This window comes from Thunnus thynnus, chromosome 22 (assembly GCF_963924715.1).
Source record: "Thunnus thynnus chromosome 22, fThuThy2.1, whole genome shotgun sequence".
Lineage (NCBI taxonomy): Eukaryota > Metazoa > Chordata > Actinopteri > Scombriformes > Scombridae > Thunnus > Thunnus thynnus.
In genome coordinates this window covers 21,408,303-21,430,070 of record NC_089538.1, presented here as the reverse complement: position 1 = coordinate 21,430,070, position 21,768 = coordinate 21,408,303, and the positions used below count along the sequence as shown (strand labels likewise).

Here is a 21,768-nt window from a genome sequence, read left to right as displayed (position 1 = left end):
AATCAAATGTAGCTGTGTTATTTGAAATGTACGTTTTTTTTGTTTTCTCTGCTTACCTCCAGGCGTTTGTGTATTTTGAGGATTGGACTGCGTGCTGCGATTTTGTCCAAGATCACTTAAGAAATCCTGTTTCTGTCAAAGGCCACAAACTCTGCGTCCACTTCCTCCTGCAGCACATGTATCCTGAATCCACAGAGGTACGCACAACGGGAAAGCACCCAATGGCAGGCTGGGTTGTGTTTTATCAACATCTATGACAATCTGTGACTCTTTTCACAGGAGACCATGTACCAAACTCTGATGAAATTGAACAACGCTGTAAGTCATTAATGTATTTCTTTAAATGTAGTGTCTAAGTAGCATTCTTTGGATTCCTGGTACTTAACAACAACTGTTTCTTGTTTCTCAGTGTGGTCCAGACCCAGAGTCTCTCGCGGAGCGGTTGCTGTGTGTGGAGATCTCTGAGACGACAACTCTTGTTGTCAGAGCGGTCGTGGAAGTGGTGGCATCGTGTGCAACTTTTCTCAGCTTCCTGCCACTTGCCAACAGGGTACAAGAACACAAACATCTGCACTTTTCACATTTAAAAACTGAGGGAACTGCCTGATAATGTATTAGTGAAAATGGAATATATGTTGGTTACAATAAGACAAAGTTTATTGGTTGAAGGGCACAGGTGTTGCCATTCTGCTAGCAAATAGTTCCTTGTGTTTGGAAGGCCAAGCTCAAAAATCTGAAGTTTCAAATGGTGCTCATTAGGGTCGGTTATATATAATTTTTCGATACTAGTGCCAATATAATACTTGAGTTTATCTACCTAAAGTTGTTGTTTTTTTAATACTGAAACATAAACATAGTTTTCTACTAAGAGTTAAAGTTGCAAATGTGACAAAATCTGACAAATGTAAGAATCTGGCTAGACATCACATTGCAGTTTTTCAGTACTTGACAGCTTTGTACACATTTCGGTCGGTGCCTAGAAAGTATTGAGGTTTAATACTTAAGCCTAATGGTCATATTGACATGTTTCTCAATGGGGTTCTTTTTGTATTTTTATAAACAAAGAAAAAATGTACTTAAGACTTTTAGGGTTTTTTTTAATCTGGATGTTTGGATGACAGGTTACCAACACTGTTTAGTAAAAAAAAACACTGTGTGAGTGAATATAGTGACTCTAAACCAGAGATTTGAGATGCAAAATTTTCAGTTCTCCAGCAAGTTGACCTGCGAAAATTTTGTGGAAAATGTTTGAGATGTATTAGCAGTGTAGTCGATAGGACAGAGCAGTCAAGCAAAAAATGTTATAGTCAACATTTTTGCTCGAATATACTAAAACTTCATATACAAGGGGTTCTTACGGCTAGTTGTTGTTCCCTTTCTGTTTGCTGCTTTTGTCTTTGTCACTGTCCTCATCTCTCCCTCTCCGTCTTTTTGCTCTTTGCCCATGACTTTCCTTCTCCCTCAGATATGCGTTGAGATGGCTGACTCCGGCGGTGTAACGCAGGTGCTGAATAAACACAACACGATGTCACAAACACGTCCGATTCGGCCCACAGTTTGGTATGTGTGCTTCTTTGAAAAATTGGGGGTGGAAAAAAAGAGGTTAATTACTCTCTACACATTTATGTATTTTTTTTATTTTTTAATCCCTCATCTTCACATCCAAACTGACCAACTTTTTTTCTCTCTACCCAGGAGTAAAGTTCAGCGTTTTGAATCGTAAGTATATCACTTTATAATTGATTCCCGTCAGGTTAAGAGAAGAACAGATTCATATTTTTGGTGCTAAAATCAAGAAAAGAATCATTTTGATGACTGCTATGACCCACATGCTAACAGTCAACTGCAACTTTATATGATAGCCAGAGGTTAGCTGGGGGTCCCAAATCATATTTCATTAGATAAATGTATGTACATGCCCCTCAGGTTCAAGACAAAATATTGTAAGGTTTTACAGGAGAAAAGAGGGATTTTGATACAAAAACACTAAATTCATTGACATTTACAGTATTTGGAATGTGTCACTGGTCTTTTGTCACACATTTTGTGGGAACATTGACAATTAAGAGCCCATCTCTGTTTTTCATTTTAGTTTGAAGAGCCTAAAACAGCGTCTAGAAGATTCCAGTGAGATCACAATAGACCTCAAATTGGACAGCGACAGTGTCGAAGCCAAGTCACCAACTGTGACATGTCAAACCCAACCTCCTCCTCCTGAACTTTTGAATGATGAGTCTCACCTTGCTCTGCAAACGAGTAGCCCTGCTCCTGCTAAACTAGATGACCCTGCGGGATCCACCATTTCCACGTTGGTCACAGAAGGACCAAGCGCTACCACCGTAAGTGACATTGCAATGAAGGAGGATGATAAGGATCCAGGAACTGAGATTGCCATGGACTCTGCTGTTGGTCCCAAGTCAAATGAAGAAGTAGAGAAAACAGAGGAAAAGAGGGGGGAGGAGGTGGGATCACCGACAACTTCAGTGACTACCGATGATGTGACCTCTACCTCTGCAATCAGCAGTGAAAAGGCAGTCCCTGCTGCTTCCAGCCCCGCCCTCTCAGCCACAGAGGTCATGCCTGAAGAAAACATCGTAGGACTTCCTCAGATTAGCGCAGAAATGTTCAAGGCCCTTACAGCAGCAGTTCGGCAGCACAGACTCACACAAGGGAGCAGGTTCGAGAGCAAGGGGAAAGAGGTGAGGCTTAGCTTTAAATCTCTTTCAACATATACATTTAGCTAATAGCGTATGGATGCCATAAAAATCACTAGAGCACAAAATGTGTATTAATCCACAGCTGAATATAGTCAATCAAAAGCCTTTTTGAATAATATTGGATATTATAGTACATAATAATTATGGTTCTGGGAAGATCTATGAACCTACCAAGAGAAGGGTGTTATGGGTAACCGTAGCTCGCAGAAGAGCCAGTGTAGACACCATCCAAATCTCAACAACGCGTTGTGTGGACCTTAATGTCAGGCAAATTGACTGCTGGAATCAATTGCTGTCAGCAGGCGGGTCCAAAACGGAGACGAACACAAATGACAATGTGCTACAAGTGTTTTGCGAACTATCAAACATTTACAAATAGTAAATATTTTTTATAAACTACTGTAAACAGAATTAGATCAGAAAAATGTGACGAAAAAGTCGTAGCGGCAGGTCTGCAAATAGAAGAGAAAGTTTAGTGTTGTGCCATTTAGAAGGGTTGCTTTGTGTTATAACATGGTCAGGCAAATTTGCTATGAAATTTTGAAAAGACAATGGTTATAATTGTTCACGTGTCTTCCAGTTTATTCTACTAATCCGGAAAAACTTGATTTAATATATGTATTTGTTTTCCAAGCAGAGTCCAAGCAAAAGCATCACAAGCTCAAAGGATGAAGACACATCGGAAGGAAAGGTAAACATGTTTTTTATTCACACAAACCTCTTATTCCCTCTTTGTGCCATACTTCAACCTTTCATCTAAACAGGAAATAAGACCTTCAACCCTGATGATATGATTTTCTCAGAATTTGCCACGGACAATTCTCCAGTCCTTTTTTTCACCAGTTCTTGTTAAAAGCAATTAGTGCATCTGTCAGTTATATATTGATTAATGAGCTGATTCATTGTTTCAGAGATTCATTTCTTCTTTGTTCTTCTTCCAGGATCAAGATGATTTTACAGATGATATCATTTCTTCAGATGCCTACCTGTTTGATGAGCAAAATTTCAACATGGATGACTTTGTCACTGTTGATGAAGTTGGTGATGACATCGGAGACACAAGCCCTGATCCACAAATCTCAGCCGAGCCCGCCTCCACATCCAAGCAGTCCTCCAGAGAAAAAAGTGAAAGACAAATCTCTGACGTGTCATCTGCTGCCAAACATACCTCAACAAGGTCCTCAAAAGACTCTAAGAGCTCAGCCTATTCCTCATCCTCTTCATCCTACTCATCCAGGTCGACTAGAGGCTCCTTGAAAAGCAGCCCATCCTCTACCTTGCCCGTTGTGTCACCAAATAAGTCAAAGGACTCATCTGAGCCCACCAAATCCCCTACCAAACCCTCATCTTCTGCCAGTGTCAGTAAGGCCTCTCCCTCTTCCTCTTCTTCACTGTCTGCTGAAACCCTTTCCTCCCCTAGTCAGAAAACACAGAGCAAGGCAAAATCTCCAGCCGCAGCATCAAACGCTGCATCCCCGAGTTGTAGGACCCGGTTGTCCTCGACTGCACATGAAAGGGAAAAGATAACAGCAGCAGTAACTGTCGAGGCATCAATAGAGCCATTTAGAGAATCCAAAGCTGGAGAGAGCGCAGTGGCAAAATCTGACCACAAAGTGTCAGCAGAGGGAATTCCTGTAAAATCTGTTGAGTCAGAGATAAAAATAGAAACATCATCAGAGATGCATCCACCTCCACAGGGACAGGGGGTAGACTTGACAAGCCAAACCCAAAAAGGCTCACCTTTCATGGGGAAGGATCCCCAAAGTCTGGAGATTGATTTTAATGATGACACACTGAAAGACGTGAAGAAAATCAAAGAGGGAGAGAAGGAAGGTTATGTTGAAAAACATACAGAAGAGGAAGAGGAGGAGGATGAAAACTACGAAATCCTTGATTCACTCGATGACCAAACAGACGAACAGATGGACGATGTGGGCCAAGATGGCAGCTCTGAAACCCAGCTAACTGGCCCCGGGGAAGGCCAGACTTTGCACGAGGAAAGCTATCAGGTCTTAGATAGTGTCAACGATGAAGGGAAAGTCTGCCCAGAGGAGTACAGCGAAATGGAAATGGACGGTTCTTTCCAAGTGTTAGACAGCGTTACTGAAGACCAAGCAGCTAAAGGTCAAGAGGACAGTCACCTGGTTGAAGATGACGATTCCACAGTAAAGCAGCTCTCTGAGGAAGATGTGATTCCAGTAGTCAACAAATTGGATGTTAAATCTGCAGTTGAAAATACAGCAGATGAAGCGAAGGAGACAAATGACAATAGAAGTTTCCAAGTGTTGGATACAGAGAGCAAGCAACCTCTAAAAGGCAGGGGAGATGGACAAAAGAGAAAACTGAAAGAGGAAGAGGTCAAAGACCAACTGCTTTCAGTGGAAATCTCGAAAGTTTCCAAAGGTGTTGAAAGTCCTGATGGCCAAATCATAAATGAAGACCATGACAACAAAGACACTTTAAAAGACCCTGACAGTGATGTTACTGAGCAAGAAACCTTTGAGGTATTGGATTCAATTGATGATCAAATTGCAACAGAAGATGACAGTCAAAAACTTAGCCCACATGTGACCCAAACGCCTGAAACTCCCAGTGACCGGATATCTAAAGAAGACATAGAAGAAGAGGAAGATGCATATCAGGTAATTGATTCTGTGGAAGATCAGCCAATGACTACTGAGACGGAGTCAGAGACTGACAAGGACAGAAGAACCAGGAAAGGGGAGACAACTGCTCGAAAAGACGAGAAACCAACAAGGAGTGGTCCCGCAACCAGAACATCCAAAAGTGAAGAGAAGGAGAAATCACCAAAGAAACATGATAAGACAGTTAGAAAATATGAGACAAGAACAAGGAAGGACACCACTGCAGGAGTTTCTAAAAAAGACAAAGAGATCAGCGAAGTCCCTGAGGAGACGGTGTATGAGATTGTAGATTCTGTTGAAGATGAACCGGTTCAAGATGCTGCCAGCACAGAAAGGCCTGGTAGAAGAAGGAGTGCAAGAGGAAAGAAAGAGGATAAACTGACACTGAATCTCACAGAAATGTCTGAAAAACCAGACGGGGATGAGGAGGTAACATACGAGATTTTAGATTCTGTGGAGGACGAGACTGGCAAAGACGAACCGACCATCACAACAAGATCTACCAGAGGAAAAAGGGAAAGAACAATTAAGAAAGAGGACACACCAACAAGAAGGAGGCACACTCCTGCCAGAGATTCACAGGAAAGAAACCAGGAAAGAACACCAACGAAGCAAGAGAGAGTACCTCCAAAAGAGAGCACGCCAACAAAGAAGAGTGACACTGTCATAAAAGAGGTAAGTGAGGAGGAGGCTACCTATGAAATTGTAGACTCTGTAGAGGATGAGGTCATTAAGGATGATCCACCCGCTACAGAAAGAAAAGGAAAAAGGGGAAGACCAAAGAAAGAGGTTAAAACGGCCAAAAATGACAGCGCAACATCAAAGAAGGGTGACAAAGACTCCTCTGAAAAAGTATCAGAAGAAGAGGCAACATACGAAATTCTGGATTCTGTGGAGGACGAGGCGGGTGATGATCAGCCCCCCACAGAGCAGTCCAAGAGTGTGAAAAAGGAGACACTTGCAGAAAACAACAGCAAATCTCCCAAGAATGAGGACGAGGAGGAAGAACCTATGTATCAGATAGTAGATTCTTTGGAAGACGATCAAGTTCAAGAGGAGCTGACGACCACAGAAGACCACAGAAGTAAGGCAGAAGATGAAACTCGCCCTAAAGAGGAAGCAAAACCTGCAAAAGATGACATATCAACATGTAGTACCACTGCAGCAGATGAGTCTGAAAGGGTGGTTGTCAAGCAAGAGACTATATATCAGATAGTTGATGATTTAGAAAAGGCGAACAATGATCCATCTGCTGCAGAAGGGGAAGCGAAGCAGGAAAGTTCACCTAAAAAAGACAAATCACCAACAAAGTCCCAGAGAAACGGGGAAGGGAAGACCAAACAAAAATCACCCAAGAAATACCGCGCAACAGCTGCTGCCAGCGCTCTGGTGAACCTGGACGAAGTAAGCGAGGAAGAAGAGGATTACCCTGATGACACAGCTGAGGAGGAAGAAGTGAGGAAAAGGCAAGCGGCCGCAAAAGAGAAGCAGCTCGCCAAGCACCGCAAAGAGAGGAAGACCAGGGAGACGGAGGAGAGGGAGAGGGAGAGGGAGAGGGAGCGAAGGAGCCGGAGCAGCAGCAGAGGAGGAAGCACGAGGAGGACGAAGGAGAAAGGGAGGGAAAAGGAGGAGACTGTGGAGGTAGACGCCAAAGAGCTGGTAACTCTGGATGAGGTGGGAGCAGATGAGGCTGTAGAGGAAAGAGTACCGGAGAGCCAAGAGTGCGACGGAGAGATCACAGAGGCAGAGCTGCAGGCGCTGGTCACTCTGGATGAGATCGTAGAGGAAGAGGAGGAGGGAAAGGCAGAGCAAAACACGCCGGCGTCCCTTCCAGCCAACCAGGAAGACGAATCAGTGGACTCCTTAAACCCAGAGGTGAGGTTAAGATTTAAAGCCATTTCTTTCATGTGTTAGAAACACAAGCAAACAGAAACATTGATGCTAAATATCTCTCATCTCTCCTGTCAGACTTTGGTGACTTTAGATGAAGCAGGCGATGATGAGGAGGAGAAGGCGGACAAAGAGAAAGATGAGGAAACATCAAGATCTGCTAAACGCAAACACGATGACGACACAGGTGTGTATGCTGTGTTTATAGAGGTGCTGGAAGTAAAAGTCTTTGATTTTTCCAGAAGACAACATTTTACATGACTCGCAGTTGGAGCTTTTCTGTTGCTTGGATTGACGTGAAATTGCCCGGTTAAATCATCAGTATAAAAGATAAACAAGTGTGTTAGAACATAACGGGTTCTTTGACAAGGGTCAAAGGTACAAGACTGTGAACAAAAACTTGGGAGGTAGAAGTCAACTACGACTTCCAAGGTGCATTTTGGCAAAAAAACATCCAATCAAGAGCTTAAAGTTCTGTCAGATCCACCACTAACTGTGGCTGGAAGCTACAGATTATGATGTTGAGAAAACTGAAAAGATAACCTGCAGCTTGAATACATTCACACGCAAATTTTGTGTCAATTGTGTGTGAATTCAACAATTATAGTGCTATATTTTGAATTTGCGTCTCTGACTGGCTTCTTCAACTTTTGTTGTATTTTTAACCATCTGCCAAAATGATGGACAAAACATGATTTTTCAGAAACAGTTAAAATAAAACTGGTGGCCATAACTTAAACCTGTAGGATCGTTATAGGTCTTGTCTCTGGTTCTTGTTTGAAGGATAATTTGTAATGGGAAAACATGAGTGGGGGACTGAATTAATTCTGAAATGCTTAGCTTAAAAAGATTTAGCTTACGATTTAGCTCAGCTTAAAAGGTCTGTTTAATATTATTTACTCATCACGTAGAATCGTAGTTTCTATAAAGCACTAGTTAATGAATTTTATTCAGCAATGTCAGTGCAAAACACACAAAAAGAAGATCTTGAAATGCAATATCAGATGGTGATGATGGTCCTTCCACTTTCCAACTTAAAATGAACAGTTTTAAAAATTTAAAATGAATCCCTTCAACATCATTTTCTGAATCGTTCTTTTTTTGTCTTGTCATGTTTTAGAAGAGAATATGCACTTTGTGACAGTGGACGAGGTGGGAGAAGTTGAAGAGGAGGAAAAGGAAGCAGTAACAACCAGGACACAAAGCAGAGCCAAGAAGAGAACCAGACAGACTCCTGGTAACACACATATACACGCATCTTTATATTTAAAGAAACATGAAATTTAATCTACTGCGTTATTTTTCTACTTCCCTTTGCCTCATCTGCTTCGTTTTGTTTCACCACAGTGAGAAAATCTACCAGAGCGAAAAAAGAGAGCAGCGAGAAAGAGGAAGAAAACGAACCGGCTGGCACTGATGCTCCGCCTCCCTCTTCACTCGACGCCTCCTCGTCATCAGACAAACAGTCCTCGACCGACAGCCAGGTGGAGATTCAGAAGACAGACGTGGAGGAAGCGAACCAAGCTGCATCTGCTGGGCAGGAACTGCAACTGGAGCATCCTGAGAACCAGAACCTGGAAGCAGGTGAGGAGGAGGAGGAGGAGGAAGGATGGAGCAGGGCAGACAGAATGATGGATTAAGGCTATGAGCCCATTAACTTCTCTATCACCAAATGATATATTTTTAGCTCTAGTTACAGTGTTGATGGAGCTCAAATGATTTACAGATTGTTCTTTCCTCCTCTTCTCTAGTTGTGAGTAAACGGAAGAGCGAGCTCGTCGGACCTGAAGCGAAGCGATCTCGTTCTCAGTCTCCGTGCGTTGCCGCTGACTTCAAACTGCCGCCATTCAAACCGAACAACCCGCTCGGTAAGACAAGGACACAGTAGTTTTGTTTGATTATTTTAAATTAAAATGTTTTGTTATATTTTTTTTACCTATTTCTCTCTCTCTCTCTCTTCAGGTCAGGAGTTTGTCGTCCCTAAATCGGGGTATTTCTGTAATCTCTGCTCTGTTTTCTACCTGAATGAGACCACAGCCAAGGATCTCCACTGCAGCAGCCAGAAACACTACAACAACCTGCAGGTACACACACACACACACAATACTAAACACACACATAACAAAACTAAACACACTTTAACATCATATTGTGTGTTTTCCTCTGTTTTTTTTCCCAGACACATTACCAGAAGCTTCAACGGAAACCATCAAGAAATTCAACACAAAGCTCTCACGGCTCCATTTCGGATTAATTTTGACTCAAACTACTGATTTTTTTCCCCCTTTTTTTTATTTAAAAATGTGAAGATGAGCAAGTGAAACGTCTGCAGCTTGACGGACCGATTGCTGTCTGGAGCCTTCTTTCATGTAAATGTTGTGAATATATGAATATTTTCATCATTTTAATAGCCTGTGATCGATGTGTTTCTTTGCTATACGGCGCAAAACAGGAAGAGGGCGCTGTTCCTCCACATCGAACTGAGCTCCAGCCTTCAGTGTCTGTTGACGGCAGCACAAAGCTTGGGGGGAAATTATTTGTTCATCCTCTTGAAGTAAAGATGCCAGAAGAGGAAGCGATGGTACTGACGGGAAATGTGATCCGTTGCACAAAGTAGAGAAACAGACTCTGACAATCAGCTTCGCCCTGATCTCATTTACATAAAGTAGTATAATGTGATGTTATACAACATGTAGCATCTTTAGAAAGATTAACTGTTACTCCGGGACCCCTTTTATTTTTTAAAGCTGTATGAACACAATTTAATCTTGCACATGATGTAAAAAGGTCATAAATAAACTGTTAACTGCTCTAGTTTTATTAGCTTTGCTAGTGCAAATTTCCATCACTGTCAGATCAGGTGTCTTAACGAGCATTAGCAAGGTTAAGAATAATGAGAATTTTATGAGAGTAATATAATCTTGTCTGTCGATGACAATGTGAAGAGAGTTTCCTATTGTTTCTGTCAAGTCAGTACAAATCATAGATTATGTTATGTTTTTCTTTACTTTGAAAATGTATGTGAAATGGCATCTTTCATGCTACAAAATCAGCTGTTTTTCAGTTTCTGCACATGCATTCAGACTATGCCACTTTTACTGCTCTGTAATTATAAATCAGCAGTGAGTCAGAACAAATATGTTTGTTTTTTTTTAAAGGAAAAAATGTGTGTGTGTGTTACAAAAACAAGCTATTATTTTGAGTTACTGATTCATGGTAAAGTCATAAATGGTAGCAGACAAAGAAAGGTCACTATTTTGATTGTCTTATTACTCACATTTCTCTTACTAAGGGGCGTCGTTGGGTGCTGTTTCCTTAAACGAGGGTCCAATATGTTGACTTATTTCTGTTGTGCACTTTGTTTTGTTCTGTTTCTATAAAATATTAATTAAAACTTGAGTAAGTTACAGGATTTCTGATCATGGTTCATTCTACAGTCTGATAAATACATTTGAACAAGTTTACAATTCATCCTGGTGTTGTAGAGCTTCACTTCTGTATGAAGGGTTAATGGATAAAATAATGATTGAACAGGAACCTGATGAATATTAAGATTCTTGTTGAGTACTGATGGAAGAATTAAATGAGTGACGAAGGAGGGAACATATTCTTTACCAAATCATTATCAAATAAGACAAAATAGCTACAAAAATACTTGAACAAGAAGATAGAAGTTGAAAAGTTACTGCATCAGTTATCTCATATCAGCATCTATCTTTTTTTTTAAAGATAAATCATCTATCAAACATTTATCAGCGGCATTGTGTGTGTGTTTTATAATGTCCCAGCATGTAGGTTAAAGGTACACTATGCAGGATTTTCCTGAAAAACAATGTATAGACTCTCAATCATCACTTATGACTCACTAGAAGTGTGCGATGGTGTGTTTATCTGCAGAGACCCTGCTTTCTGCCTGTATGTTCTTATTATTTTGCTGTGTTTGGGACGCTTCTGGGCGTCAACCTTTGGGCAGTGGGTGTGTAGCCCCCAGACAATAACAGCGTGCAGGGTGTGAGGTCGGGACTTGTAGCGTAGGGACCAGGTTACATCGCCATCACTGTCTCTCTCCTCTGCTCCGCTCTGCTCTCTGTCTCTGTGTGCAACACGGTATCACGTGAAAGAGTGTAACACATCCGCTGGTCCACCATGTCAGTGTTGATTTTTGCCTCGCCAAGGTTTGAAAAGTGCACACATGTACGTTAGGAGCGTTCTCTAATATGGTGCCTCTATCAGCAGTAATTGGCAGGACAACATAATTTGACTGCGCTTTATAAAACTGTTACAAATCATTATTAAAATATAATGATGTTTTATGATGTGACAACGCTGTGGTTAAGGTCCGGTTAGGTTTTGGTACAAAAACAACTTGGCTTGGCTTTCCTTCCCTCCCGCAGGGTTGTGCGAAGGTGTGGGTGTGTTTATTTGCACTTTAGAACGTAACCAATGTGAAACAATCAGAAAATAACACTTTATTTATCTGATTCACAGCTTTGTTCGCTCTCTTCATTCACTCTCTGGGGAGGAGGGGCCAACTTTGAATGCTGTGTGTTTACAAACGCCAACTGAAAAATCCTGCATAGTCTACCTTTAATGTATTAAAGCTAACGTTTAACAGCTGACTTTAACTTTTCATGAGCCTTGCTAAAATGGAAAGTTGATATGATTTATTTGTGGATAATGGATACAAAAACAAAAATCGGAGGGATAACATGTTAAAGTGAAAACACTTATTTCCACCATGGTCCCAAGATGTTAAAAGACAAAGAAACAAAGAAACACATGATATTTAACATTAAAACTAAACAATCATGAAATGCAAAGACATCACCACAATTTAAGAAATAAAAAGTTAACTCCTTCATCAAAGTACAAGGACAATTTGATAGCTGAAGTAACAATGTCATTGCAGATTTCATTATAAATCTGTGACCCTGTTCCATAGATGAGTCCTATTACCTGACTTCTATAAGCCCCTCTCATTTTTAACAGCTGGATGTGTAGCAAAAGACTGCTCCACAACATGGCACCAGTGCAAAGAAAAAAGGAACTTCTGGCTTCATTATCTACTTGAGACACTTAACATGAACACACAATGGCCCGGGTATTATAGTTATGCTGAGTATGAACCATTGTTATCTGAGTACACAAGCACTGTGGAGCATACCCACTGATAATATTGTACAGTCCTACCATTCTGAATTCATCACTACCAACATGAGCTGGAGGAGATGCATTTAATAAATACTGAATAATATTATCTTGCATCACCTGCAGTTTGTTCCTAAATTTAGCTGTCAAACCACACTACCAAGCCTCGTTCTGCTAAACAGGAACTTGAGTTTTCTGGCACACTTAGATAATATCTTAGCAGCAACAGACTTACAGGAGAGTGACTGGTCCAATATTATACCTGAAAATATATGAAACAATTGTCAGAGATACAATTTCTGTTCCATTACAAGAGACTTTGAACCAGTGATGAAACCAGTGAAGAAGAAGTAAAAGTACCAATACAGCAATGTAAAAATATTACAAGTAAAAGTCATGCATAGAAAATCTTACTTAAATAAAAATATTGGTAGCTTGATGTAGTTAAAGTATTGCAGTAAAAGTAGTGGTTTGGTCCCTCTGACTGATATATTATTATATATGACATCATTAGATTATTAATAGTGAAGCATCAGTGTTAGAGCAGCATGTTACTGTTGTAGCTGCTGGAGGTGGAGCTAGTTTCAACTACTTTATATACAGTTAGCTAGTTTAGTCTAGTGGTTCCCAACCTAGGGGTTGGGTCCCTCCAAAGGGTCAGCAGATAAATCTGAGGGGTCGTGAGATGATTAATGGGAGAGGAAAGAAGAAAAAACAAAGTTCTGATACACAAATCTTTGATTTTTGATGAAATATTGGATCATTTGAACATTTATTGAAATGAAACCATGTCAGAAGTTTAGAGGGAAAAACCACTGTTTGATGAAGCTGTTAACAACTCATAGACATCTGAAGTATGACCCCTACTACACACTGCTTATTGTAAGACGTCAAAACCCAAAAAAGGTTGAAAACCACTGATTTAAAGTACTTGTACTTTACTTGAACATTTCCATTTGATGCTACTTCATACTTCCACTCCACTACATTTCATTTCTTAGAAAGAAGCAGTCTCTAGCTGGAGCTCCTTGTCATGAGTTGTTTGCAGTTCCATTAAAGATACTTTTCACTCCTAAACTTATCATGTGGTTTTATTTAAATAAAACCACATGATAAGTTTATATATATGTATATGCTCTCATACTCATGAGAAACTATCAGCCACCAATAACCCTGATATGTCATCGCCACAATACATTTTTCCCACAAATTCAAAAGAGACGTTGAGAAATTATTTCATCAGAATTTCCACTGTAGCACTAAGAGTGATGAGGAATGAGGAACATCTCATTTAATGCTAAATCATCCGTGAAGGCTTTCTTTGCCTTTTGCACAACATCAGTGTATGAAGAACTCCCCAAAATATACCAGTGTCTGTGTTTTACAATACAATATGTTACATGAATATAGAAACATTACAGATATAAAATCAGGCCATGTGGTGTAATTTGAATGTTTTAGGGACTGTTGATTTATATTGGCTAATATACAGCTTGTTTTGTCAATTAAATCTGTGCATGAAATATACTATAATGTTGAAATGTGTTTCTACTTGCTTCAGGGAGGTAATAACTGTGACATTTCAGTGTAATTTTCTTGTCCTCAGCTGAAATTATTTACTAGTTAGTTAAAAGTCACCATAACATTTTGCAAGCTATGTAAGCTTAAATGGTGCATAATTTGTAGTATTATTTTTTTACTTTTAAGTTTTTACTATTACAGGTTCTTAAATATTATGCTAATTTCCTGGAGTAATTTCTGGTATTTAACAATTAATTTGTATAACATCTTACAGAGTGGATGGTGCAATTTGGTACAAATCATAAGAAGAACAGAAAAAAGTGTTATGTTGATTTATTTGGGAAGTGCTAATTCATTATATGCAGATTCATATGTAGTTGTTAATTAGCAAAAATTCTTAATAAATTAGATTCTTAACAATTCTTTGACGGACAGAAAATACTTAGTTTTCAGTGTGTAGTTATTGTGTCAAACTACATATTAGCATGTTAGATACATTTCACGTATACTACCAAATGACATAACCCTTACAAAGAAACATCCTAAGAATTAATACTTACTGCAGCTACTTTTAAGAAATTACTGAAAAAAACTATTATGTTAACATATTGTTTGACATACAAACCAACACACTCCTAAAAATAGCTGCTGTGTGACTGTTGTTCACTTCCCAGAGATCCCAACAGTGTTGCCAGTGTGATGTCATACATATTGGCAGTTGGAAAAACAGTATGGCACTTCACACTCAAGTAAGCCAACCACTGCTGGGTGATGATTTTTCCCAGGCATGTCGCCACCGACACCCAGTTTGTAATACTGCAAATGCAAGAGCTTTCATCAGTGGGCCATAGGCTAATCAATTGTGTTACCTCATTAGGTGATAGATACTGACTTAGCAAACATTTATTTTAATGTAAAACTTTGAGATTATTACTTTTAATGTTGTAATTTAACATGCACCACAACAGGTGTCACATCTATGTATTGAGTTGTTTCAACATTTCTCTGTCATATATTTGTATGCATATTTTAAACTTAGCTATAATTATGAACAATTATGAAGTGAGTTTGAAATTGCACCAAGAACATGGCAATACAACATAAATTAAAACCACATCTAACTTTAATTTTTAGGAAATTGTCTACAGTAATGTAGCACAAATTCCTGTGTCCTCAGCAAATACAATCTCTTGACAAATACCAAAAGACAATGGTTACAAGCCTACACTGTAAAAAACAGCAAATTTAAATTGCAGTTTGAATTGAACATTTTGTTAACTGATTATAATTGATGATAAAGGTTTGTTCTAATCCTGAGTTTACAGACATTACTGATGAGAACAAACATTTAAGATACACTAAATATATCCTTTTGTTTACATTTAGGTTACAGAATGTGAGTATATTTTACCTTGTAATAGTGTTTCTTTATGAGTGTTCGTGAGTTCCCTGTTTTGTGTGAGATGTCAAGATAAGTAACTGTACCTAAGAGCTGCTTGTCTTGAGCAACATTATTGAAGCTCGTCATCACCATCACATCTCCAACATGAAGATTCTGACTGTGTCTGCACTTGTTTGTGCCTTGATGGCTCTGACCACAGCTGATGGTAAATATTATATAGCAATGGTGTTATGTAGGATGAACGGGAATTTTATTTGTCTATATATAACAAGAAGAGATTAACCAAGTCAATAACTTCTATGTCAAACTGTGCAGCTGTTCAAGAGGCAAAGGCTACAAAGGATCAAACAGGTCAGTGTGTATTCCTGTAGATATCTCTTTAACATTGTCCTTACCACGCCAAGATTTCGTGTTAATTTACCAGTTTTTACCTGAGAAAGGGAGAGGCTTGCGGGTAGCGCAAGTTAGTTCTGATATTATGATAATTAGCTGCTTTGCTTACATACATCTTTGTATTTTCAAAGTGTATGTTTTCACTTTTTAAAGTTGCAAGTAGGGATGCAACTACTGATTAATTTCTTGATTCTCAAAAGCTGCTAAAATGTCCATCACAATTTCCTAGAGGCCATGGTGATATTACCAAATGTCTTGTTCAACAAAACCAAAGATATTTAAGTGACTATGATGTTAAGACAAGAATAAGCAGCAAATTCTCTCATTTAAGAAGGTGAGTACATGTTTGGCAGTTTTGCTTGAAAAAGGACTTTAACAATTAACTGATTATTAAAATAGATGCAGATCAATTTTCTTGTGACCAGCTAATTGATTGATAGACTAATCATTGCAACCCTAGTTACAAGAGAAACCATTTTTAGTTTGAGTACTAAACAGACTGGATATGTCTGTCAAACGTAACGTTATCTCAGAAAATGCTGGAGTGTAAACTTTCCCTAAATCAAATAAAGATCAGAACAAAGCCACTAACGTTAGCTTAAACTCTGATAGTATCCAGGACCAGTGGGAAACACTGCACGGTGGTTGTGCTAGTTGTGAACAGGGCATTTTTTAAAATGAAATCTGTAACTTCACAAACTAAGTTAGTTAATGATGTGCTCTTTGGCCTCAGAAGTAACGTTGTTGGTAGTAAGCTAGGTGGCCAGACATGCTAACGATAACAGCTTACGTAAGAGCAGATAAACATATAATTTGGTGCATTCCTTACTCCTTTGCTTTTGTATTTTTGGCTTTGGAAAGGGTAAAAATAAAGCATGCCACACTCTTTAAATACCAAGTATCAAGAAAGCAAATAAGAGTATTTTTCAAAATGTCAAACCATTTCTTTAAAATTACCTCTAAAACTGACCAGTAAAGAGAGACCAGAAAAGGGGTGATAGGGTCTTGTCTTTTTGATGATTTAAGATTCCCCAGTATTCTCTTATTTGTTCTCAGATCAGAGACAGCTGGTCAAAAGGCCAATATATTGTCCCAGTGGTTGGAGTCGGTTCAGAGGTCGCTGTTTTCGGTACATGCCAAGAGCCATGAAATGGGCTGAAGCTGAGGTAATCAGGATAATTTCACCTCAGTCTTCTTGTTTATTTTGCTTGCATATAAGATAAATGGTTAATTGACATATCGATGGCCGAAGAGCAAAACCTTCTATCTGAACAATGCACTTTTTTGAGAGAACTAAAAAAAACTTCTTCCAGACTTTTCTTCCAGAATGCTATTTGTCAAGGTTGCTCAGTACATAATATATTATGTGTTAACAATACCGACTAGGTATTAGTACCTAGCAAAGTGCAGATAGGAGGTTTTTCCCCACTTTTCCTGGATCTTTTTGCAGACAGGAGCTTTTGCACTTGGTGCAAGTTGGAAGAGGTTCTACATAACAATGCTCTAAATTAAGTTAATAATTCAAATTAAATTAAAAATAAAATTAAGTTTGTTTTCAGGTAAAAAGATGGGCCAGTGTAGTAAATGTAATACATTGTAGTATACTAGGGCCAGAGGTTTTGTGCCTCAACATGTTCCCAGCGAACCTGATTGGAGGTTTTCACCAGGTGACTTTTCTGTCACAACAAAGGGCGAGATTATCTTGCAGACAGACTGAATATGAGCAGCCTTCCTTATTCTCATCATCTAAAGTGAAATCCGCCAATCAGAAAATTCTGCAGATAGGAGGTTTTGCACTTTGGCCATTGATATTCTGATTTGGTTTCCTTCAAATCCTCTATTTATTTGTTTCTCTCCATTTTATTTATTGTAGAAAGAGTGCCAATCCATGAATGCAAACCTCGCATCAGTACATAACATAGGGGAGTACCGTATGATTCAGCAGCTGATACGGACAGCCACTCATGGGTATAAAGAAGCATGGATTGGAGGCTCTGATGCACAAATGGTATAGGTTTTATTCATTATAACACATTGTTTAATTCATTTTTTAAAATCATGTCTCATATTCTATTCTGTTTTCTTGTCTAGGAGGACGATTGGCAGTGGAGTGACGGTTCACGTCTCACATATCTGAACTGGTGTTTTGGACAGCCTGACAACAACTATTTTGGCCAGGACTGTTTACAGATGAACCATGGAGGTGAATCAAAGCACATTATTTCCAGTGAGAGTGTAAAGTTACAGCTACTTTGTCAGAAATACAATAGAAGGGCAACTTGTGTATCTATTAGCAGTGCAGGTAAACAAACTCAGGTTGTTTTAATAAAGAAGTCAGTCAACAATAATTGCAAATGCAATCTTATTTTATGCTAGTTTTTCTTTGCTAAAAACATTGAAAATGTTCAGTTTTTTGGACTCAAATCACTTTCGATAAACAATTTTGAAGCATTTAGTGCTATCCTCAGTAACAAACAAATTGTGTTTCCTGTGACTGCTTCACAGTTAAAGCCGCCCCAGGTCCCACCAGATGAATGGTTTTATTGTGAAGCTGGAGCAGTAGGAAATGTCTTTTTATTAGCAATAATTTGATCTCTTTACATCCACTGGGTCACTGGCAACCCGCTTATGCCAGTTTTAAGCAGCTTAGCATCACAGTAATGAGTAAAAGCAATTGGCACAATTTGGCCACTTGGAGACGTTTGAAGAGGTTTGGGGACACCAGTGACACCACAAACTAAAAACTCCCTAGATCTGATAAGGTTAGACCTAGAGGTCTGGAATTTTATATATGAGTGCTTGACAAGATGTAGAAGGTATGTGGTGATTTGCATAGTTCTAGCATAAAGCATGTCCTAGTTATTGTTATTCAAAATATGACTCAATATAGATGAGGACCAAAAACACTTTTTTGAGCCTTATTTGAACTGATGTAGTTTTGGTTGTGTCTTAGCCACATGCTAAACAACACATTTCCAGAAACTAGAAGATATTACCTTTCAAATAAAGCATAATACATGCATTTTGGCCTCATGGTTCTTCTGTTATAAGCTTTTCCATTTGGGTATGCCAAATAGGCGAAAATACAAAAAAAAAAAAAAAAAGAAAAGGGTGCATGTTAAGAGGCTCAGAGAGCTCTGATACTACTGTAACAGATTGAACAGTAAACAATGAGGCTGATATCAATAAAAATGAAATTAAAACCAGTAATGTTGGATTAGATGCTGCATCGTGTCCTGTGAATCCCTCGAGCCTGTGAAGGCAATCTGAATCCTGGGTGGGATCCCGACACTGGCAATGAAAACTACTACATAGAAAGGCATTTACAGAATGTAAAAACATAAAGTGCTGAAAATGCAGACCATAGATTAGATCAAAAACTGGTTTTGATTTCATAAAAATCTTAAGGATTATAACTTTAATTTATGAGTGGTATAAATTATAATGGGTTAAAGGAAAAAAACAGGGGAAAAAGCATAATGTTTTGGAATTTGCCGAAAGGATTAATTTTTTTGCAAAAGCTCTCTGAATAAAATATTCCTTGGTTTAATTAAATAAGAATTACATTGTAAATGGTTTCTGATAAATAAGTAAGAGAAAGATTGGTCTCTTATGAATGTTTTCCACAGTTACCATAATGTTGTTTTAACATTCAGTAGTTTTCTATCTGGTGATGTTGGTATACAGAACAAGAACAAACGCTCCTGTGTTTATGGTGTTTACAGAAAACAACTGCTGGGATGACACGAGGTGTAGCCGTCATCTCCCGTTTGTCTGTGGCAAGGATATCGATGGATTCCTGGATTAACGTTGAGGCATGAAGTAACTCAAAATCACTGATGGATGTGTGTTTATATTTGCAAAATCATCTTTGCTTTATCAGTCTCATAAACATGTATAACCTGAAGTCGCTTTGATATCTTTATTTCTTTACTATCGCTGTAACGCTGTAACGCTAACGAAGTGACAAGTGACATAAACAGGAGCTGGTTTGTCTGTCAGGTCTTGTACCTAAAGAGCAGACTGAATGTGTTTTGGAAATAATGCTTTTAGCACCTTATTCTAGAGAGTGATCTTGTCTTTCTTGTCTTGTTTAAAAGTAAAAGGCTGAAGCATCAAAACAAACTGGTCTGTGAGTCTCTGTTAAATCTACACTGCTGTTTTTTTCAATAGGGGGAACCTTTCTTTACTTTTACTTATTTGAGTCATTTATGGACATTACATTTATGCTACATCATACAATCGTCACGCTGTTTATTTCACAGTTTGCAACAGTGTCTTGAACAGCATTTTGTTTTCAGAGGAGTAACACAAATCAAATAAGGAACCTCCTATTTGTGCCTATTTACAACCACATACTGTCTTCTTCTTGTTCTTCCTCTTCCCCCTACTGGTTGCAACCCAATAAGCACCCAAAATAATGGCAAACCTGCTTTGAATCACATTTGCTTTTTCAAAAGTTTCTAACTATGGAATGAACTTGTTGTGTACAAAGTTTTCCCTCAAAAAACCAACACACCACCAATGCACAGCACTAGTGCTAGTCTACAGCTAACTGTGTCTAAATTCTGACTTTAAACTTTAAATGGCCCTAATCCTCTTCCATAGTTATCTTTACAATCCACATTCATCATCCCTTCTCTGCAAAATGTACCAGAGGCTCTGTAAGACAAAATGTGTCGAGAGAGGAACACCACAGTAAGTGACAGTATGGTCATGATGTCCTTGTGTTTTCAACATTTCTTTTGACTTGTGTCTCTTTTTCTTTTTTATTGTTCTGGATCTGTTCCCAGTTTCACAGTGGAGCTCCATCAGACTATCAGTGTGGATATAACATACGGATATAACAACCATGGTGATTATTTGTTAATCCATATTTACCCAGGGTAGGTTTAAATGAGAGTGAATTTCTTTTTAAGCAACGCCCTGCTGCACATTTACATCTTGCAGCTGCTCCGCTTAACATAAGGGCTAAAAGGTCAGTCCACCCAAATTACAAAGAAATCTCACTTACGTCAAATGGTATCTCGTAGGCTAGAAATAATCATGCGGTAGAATTAAAATAATTAGTGGAAATCCGTGTGCAAGGATTTCCACTCAATCATTTTATTTGTGATTACAGAGAAAGTTAAGGGGCAACAAAGTTTATCATATTCAAGTGCGGCCACAACATCTGTCGCTACATCGGTATAAATGAAATGCAAATATGTGTTTATGAATCTTTCTGCCTTGTTTAACAGATGTTTTGTGGCTGTACTGGAATTGCATCATTGTATCATCATTGCTGTTATTAACCTGGATATTGTTTATTTTGTCTGTCAATGTCCTGATTGTAAAATAATATGAACAGTGAAAGAGGTTTTCCTCACTGTAATCATTCCTCCTGTTCATACTGGATCCCCTTCAAATGTGATTTCAATGTAAGTGATGGAGGCCAAAACATAGTGTGTCCACACAGTCATTTTGTGCAAAAATGCATTTAAAAGTTGATGTTAAGCTTATATGAGTCTTCAGCAGTCTGAGTTAGTCATATCAAGTGGATATCTGCCGCATTTACAGTCTTTTTAGCATCAAATTCCCTCTTTGTCTTTCCTTGTTGAGCTGCAGTGGAAGTATAGTAACAAAAAGAGGAACTTTGGCACTAAAAAGACTGTAACGTTGAAAGATATCTACTTGATTTGACTCATTTGGACGCTGAAGCTTCATATTAGCTTCAGATAAACTTTTAAATACAATTTTGCAAAGAAGGAGGACTGTGGATTTTGTCCCCCATCACTTACATAGTAAGTGCATTAGTGCATTCTAATAGTCAGTATGAACAGGAGGAATAATTATGGAAAGAAAAAACTACTTAAGTGTTAATTATCACATCCTAACTATTGCTTTATGAAAGAATTGAAGAAATGTCAACCCCTCCATTAAGTTCCTCCCAAATACCAGATTGCTCAGTAGGTCATATGTAGCTTGGAACAGATACCCTTTAGTAAGAAAATACCTGTAATACAGTATAAATTCTTTGTAAATTACCAGGTTTAATTATACTGTATATGCT

General features: G+C 38.7%; 2 protein-coding genes across 4 annotated transcripts in view; both read left to right on the top strand.

Moving 5' to 3' along the window:
• Positions 1-9,643, top strand: part of LOC137174707 (microtubule-associated protein futsch-like) — a 48,167-nt gene extending 38,524 nt beyond the window's left edge. For 2 of the 3 annotated variants that reach the window (XM_067580160.1, XM_067580162.1), the window contains exons 22-35: positions 63-197; positions 280-318; positions 410-550; positions 1,466-1,560; positions 1,696-1,719; positions 2,093-2,699; positions 3,352-3,408; positions 3,659-7,237; positions 7,331-7,439; positions 8,373-8,489; positions 8,600-8,836; positions 9,004-9,120; positions 9,215-9,336; positions 9,432-9,643. In XM_067580160.1, the coding sequence (XP_067436261.1) occupies positions 63-197; positions 280-318; positions 410-550; positions 1,466-1,560; positions 1,696-1,719; positions 2,093-2,699; positions 3,352-3,408; positions 3,659-7,237; positions 7,331-7,439; positions 8,373-8,489; positions 8,600-8,836; positions 9,004-9,120; positions 9,215-9,336; positions 9,432-9,506 (5,454 nt within the window). In that variant the 3' untranslated portion in view covers positions 9,507-9,643. The remainder of the gene's footprint in view (positions 1-62; positions 198-279; positions 319-409; positions 551-1,465; positions 1,561-1,695; positions 1,720-2,092; positions 2,700-3,351; positions 3,409-3,658; positions 7,238-7,330; positions 7,440-8,372; positions 8,490-8,599; positions 8,837-9,003; positions 9,121-9,214; positions 9,337-9,431) is intronic. The other variant, XM_067580161.1, reaches the window with a different exon arrangement.
• Positions 9,644-15,315: 5,672 nt separating this feature from the next.
• On the top strand, positions 15,316-20,036 carry LOC137174703 (ladderlectin-like). The gene is made up of 6 exons (XM_067580153.1): positions 15,316-15,528; positions 15,639-15,674; positions 16,773-16,882; positions 17,590-17,724; positions 17,808-17,919; positions 19,442-20,036. Exons 1-6 carry the CDS (start codon positions 15,468-15,470, stop codon positions 19,522-19,524), a joined length of 537 nt encoding a protein of 178 aa, XP_067436254.1. The 5' UTR covers positions 15,316-15,467; the 3' UTR covers positions 19,525-20,036.
• Positions 20,037-21,768: the final 1,732 nt, after the last annotated feature.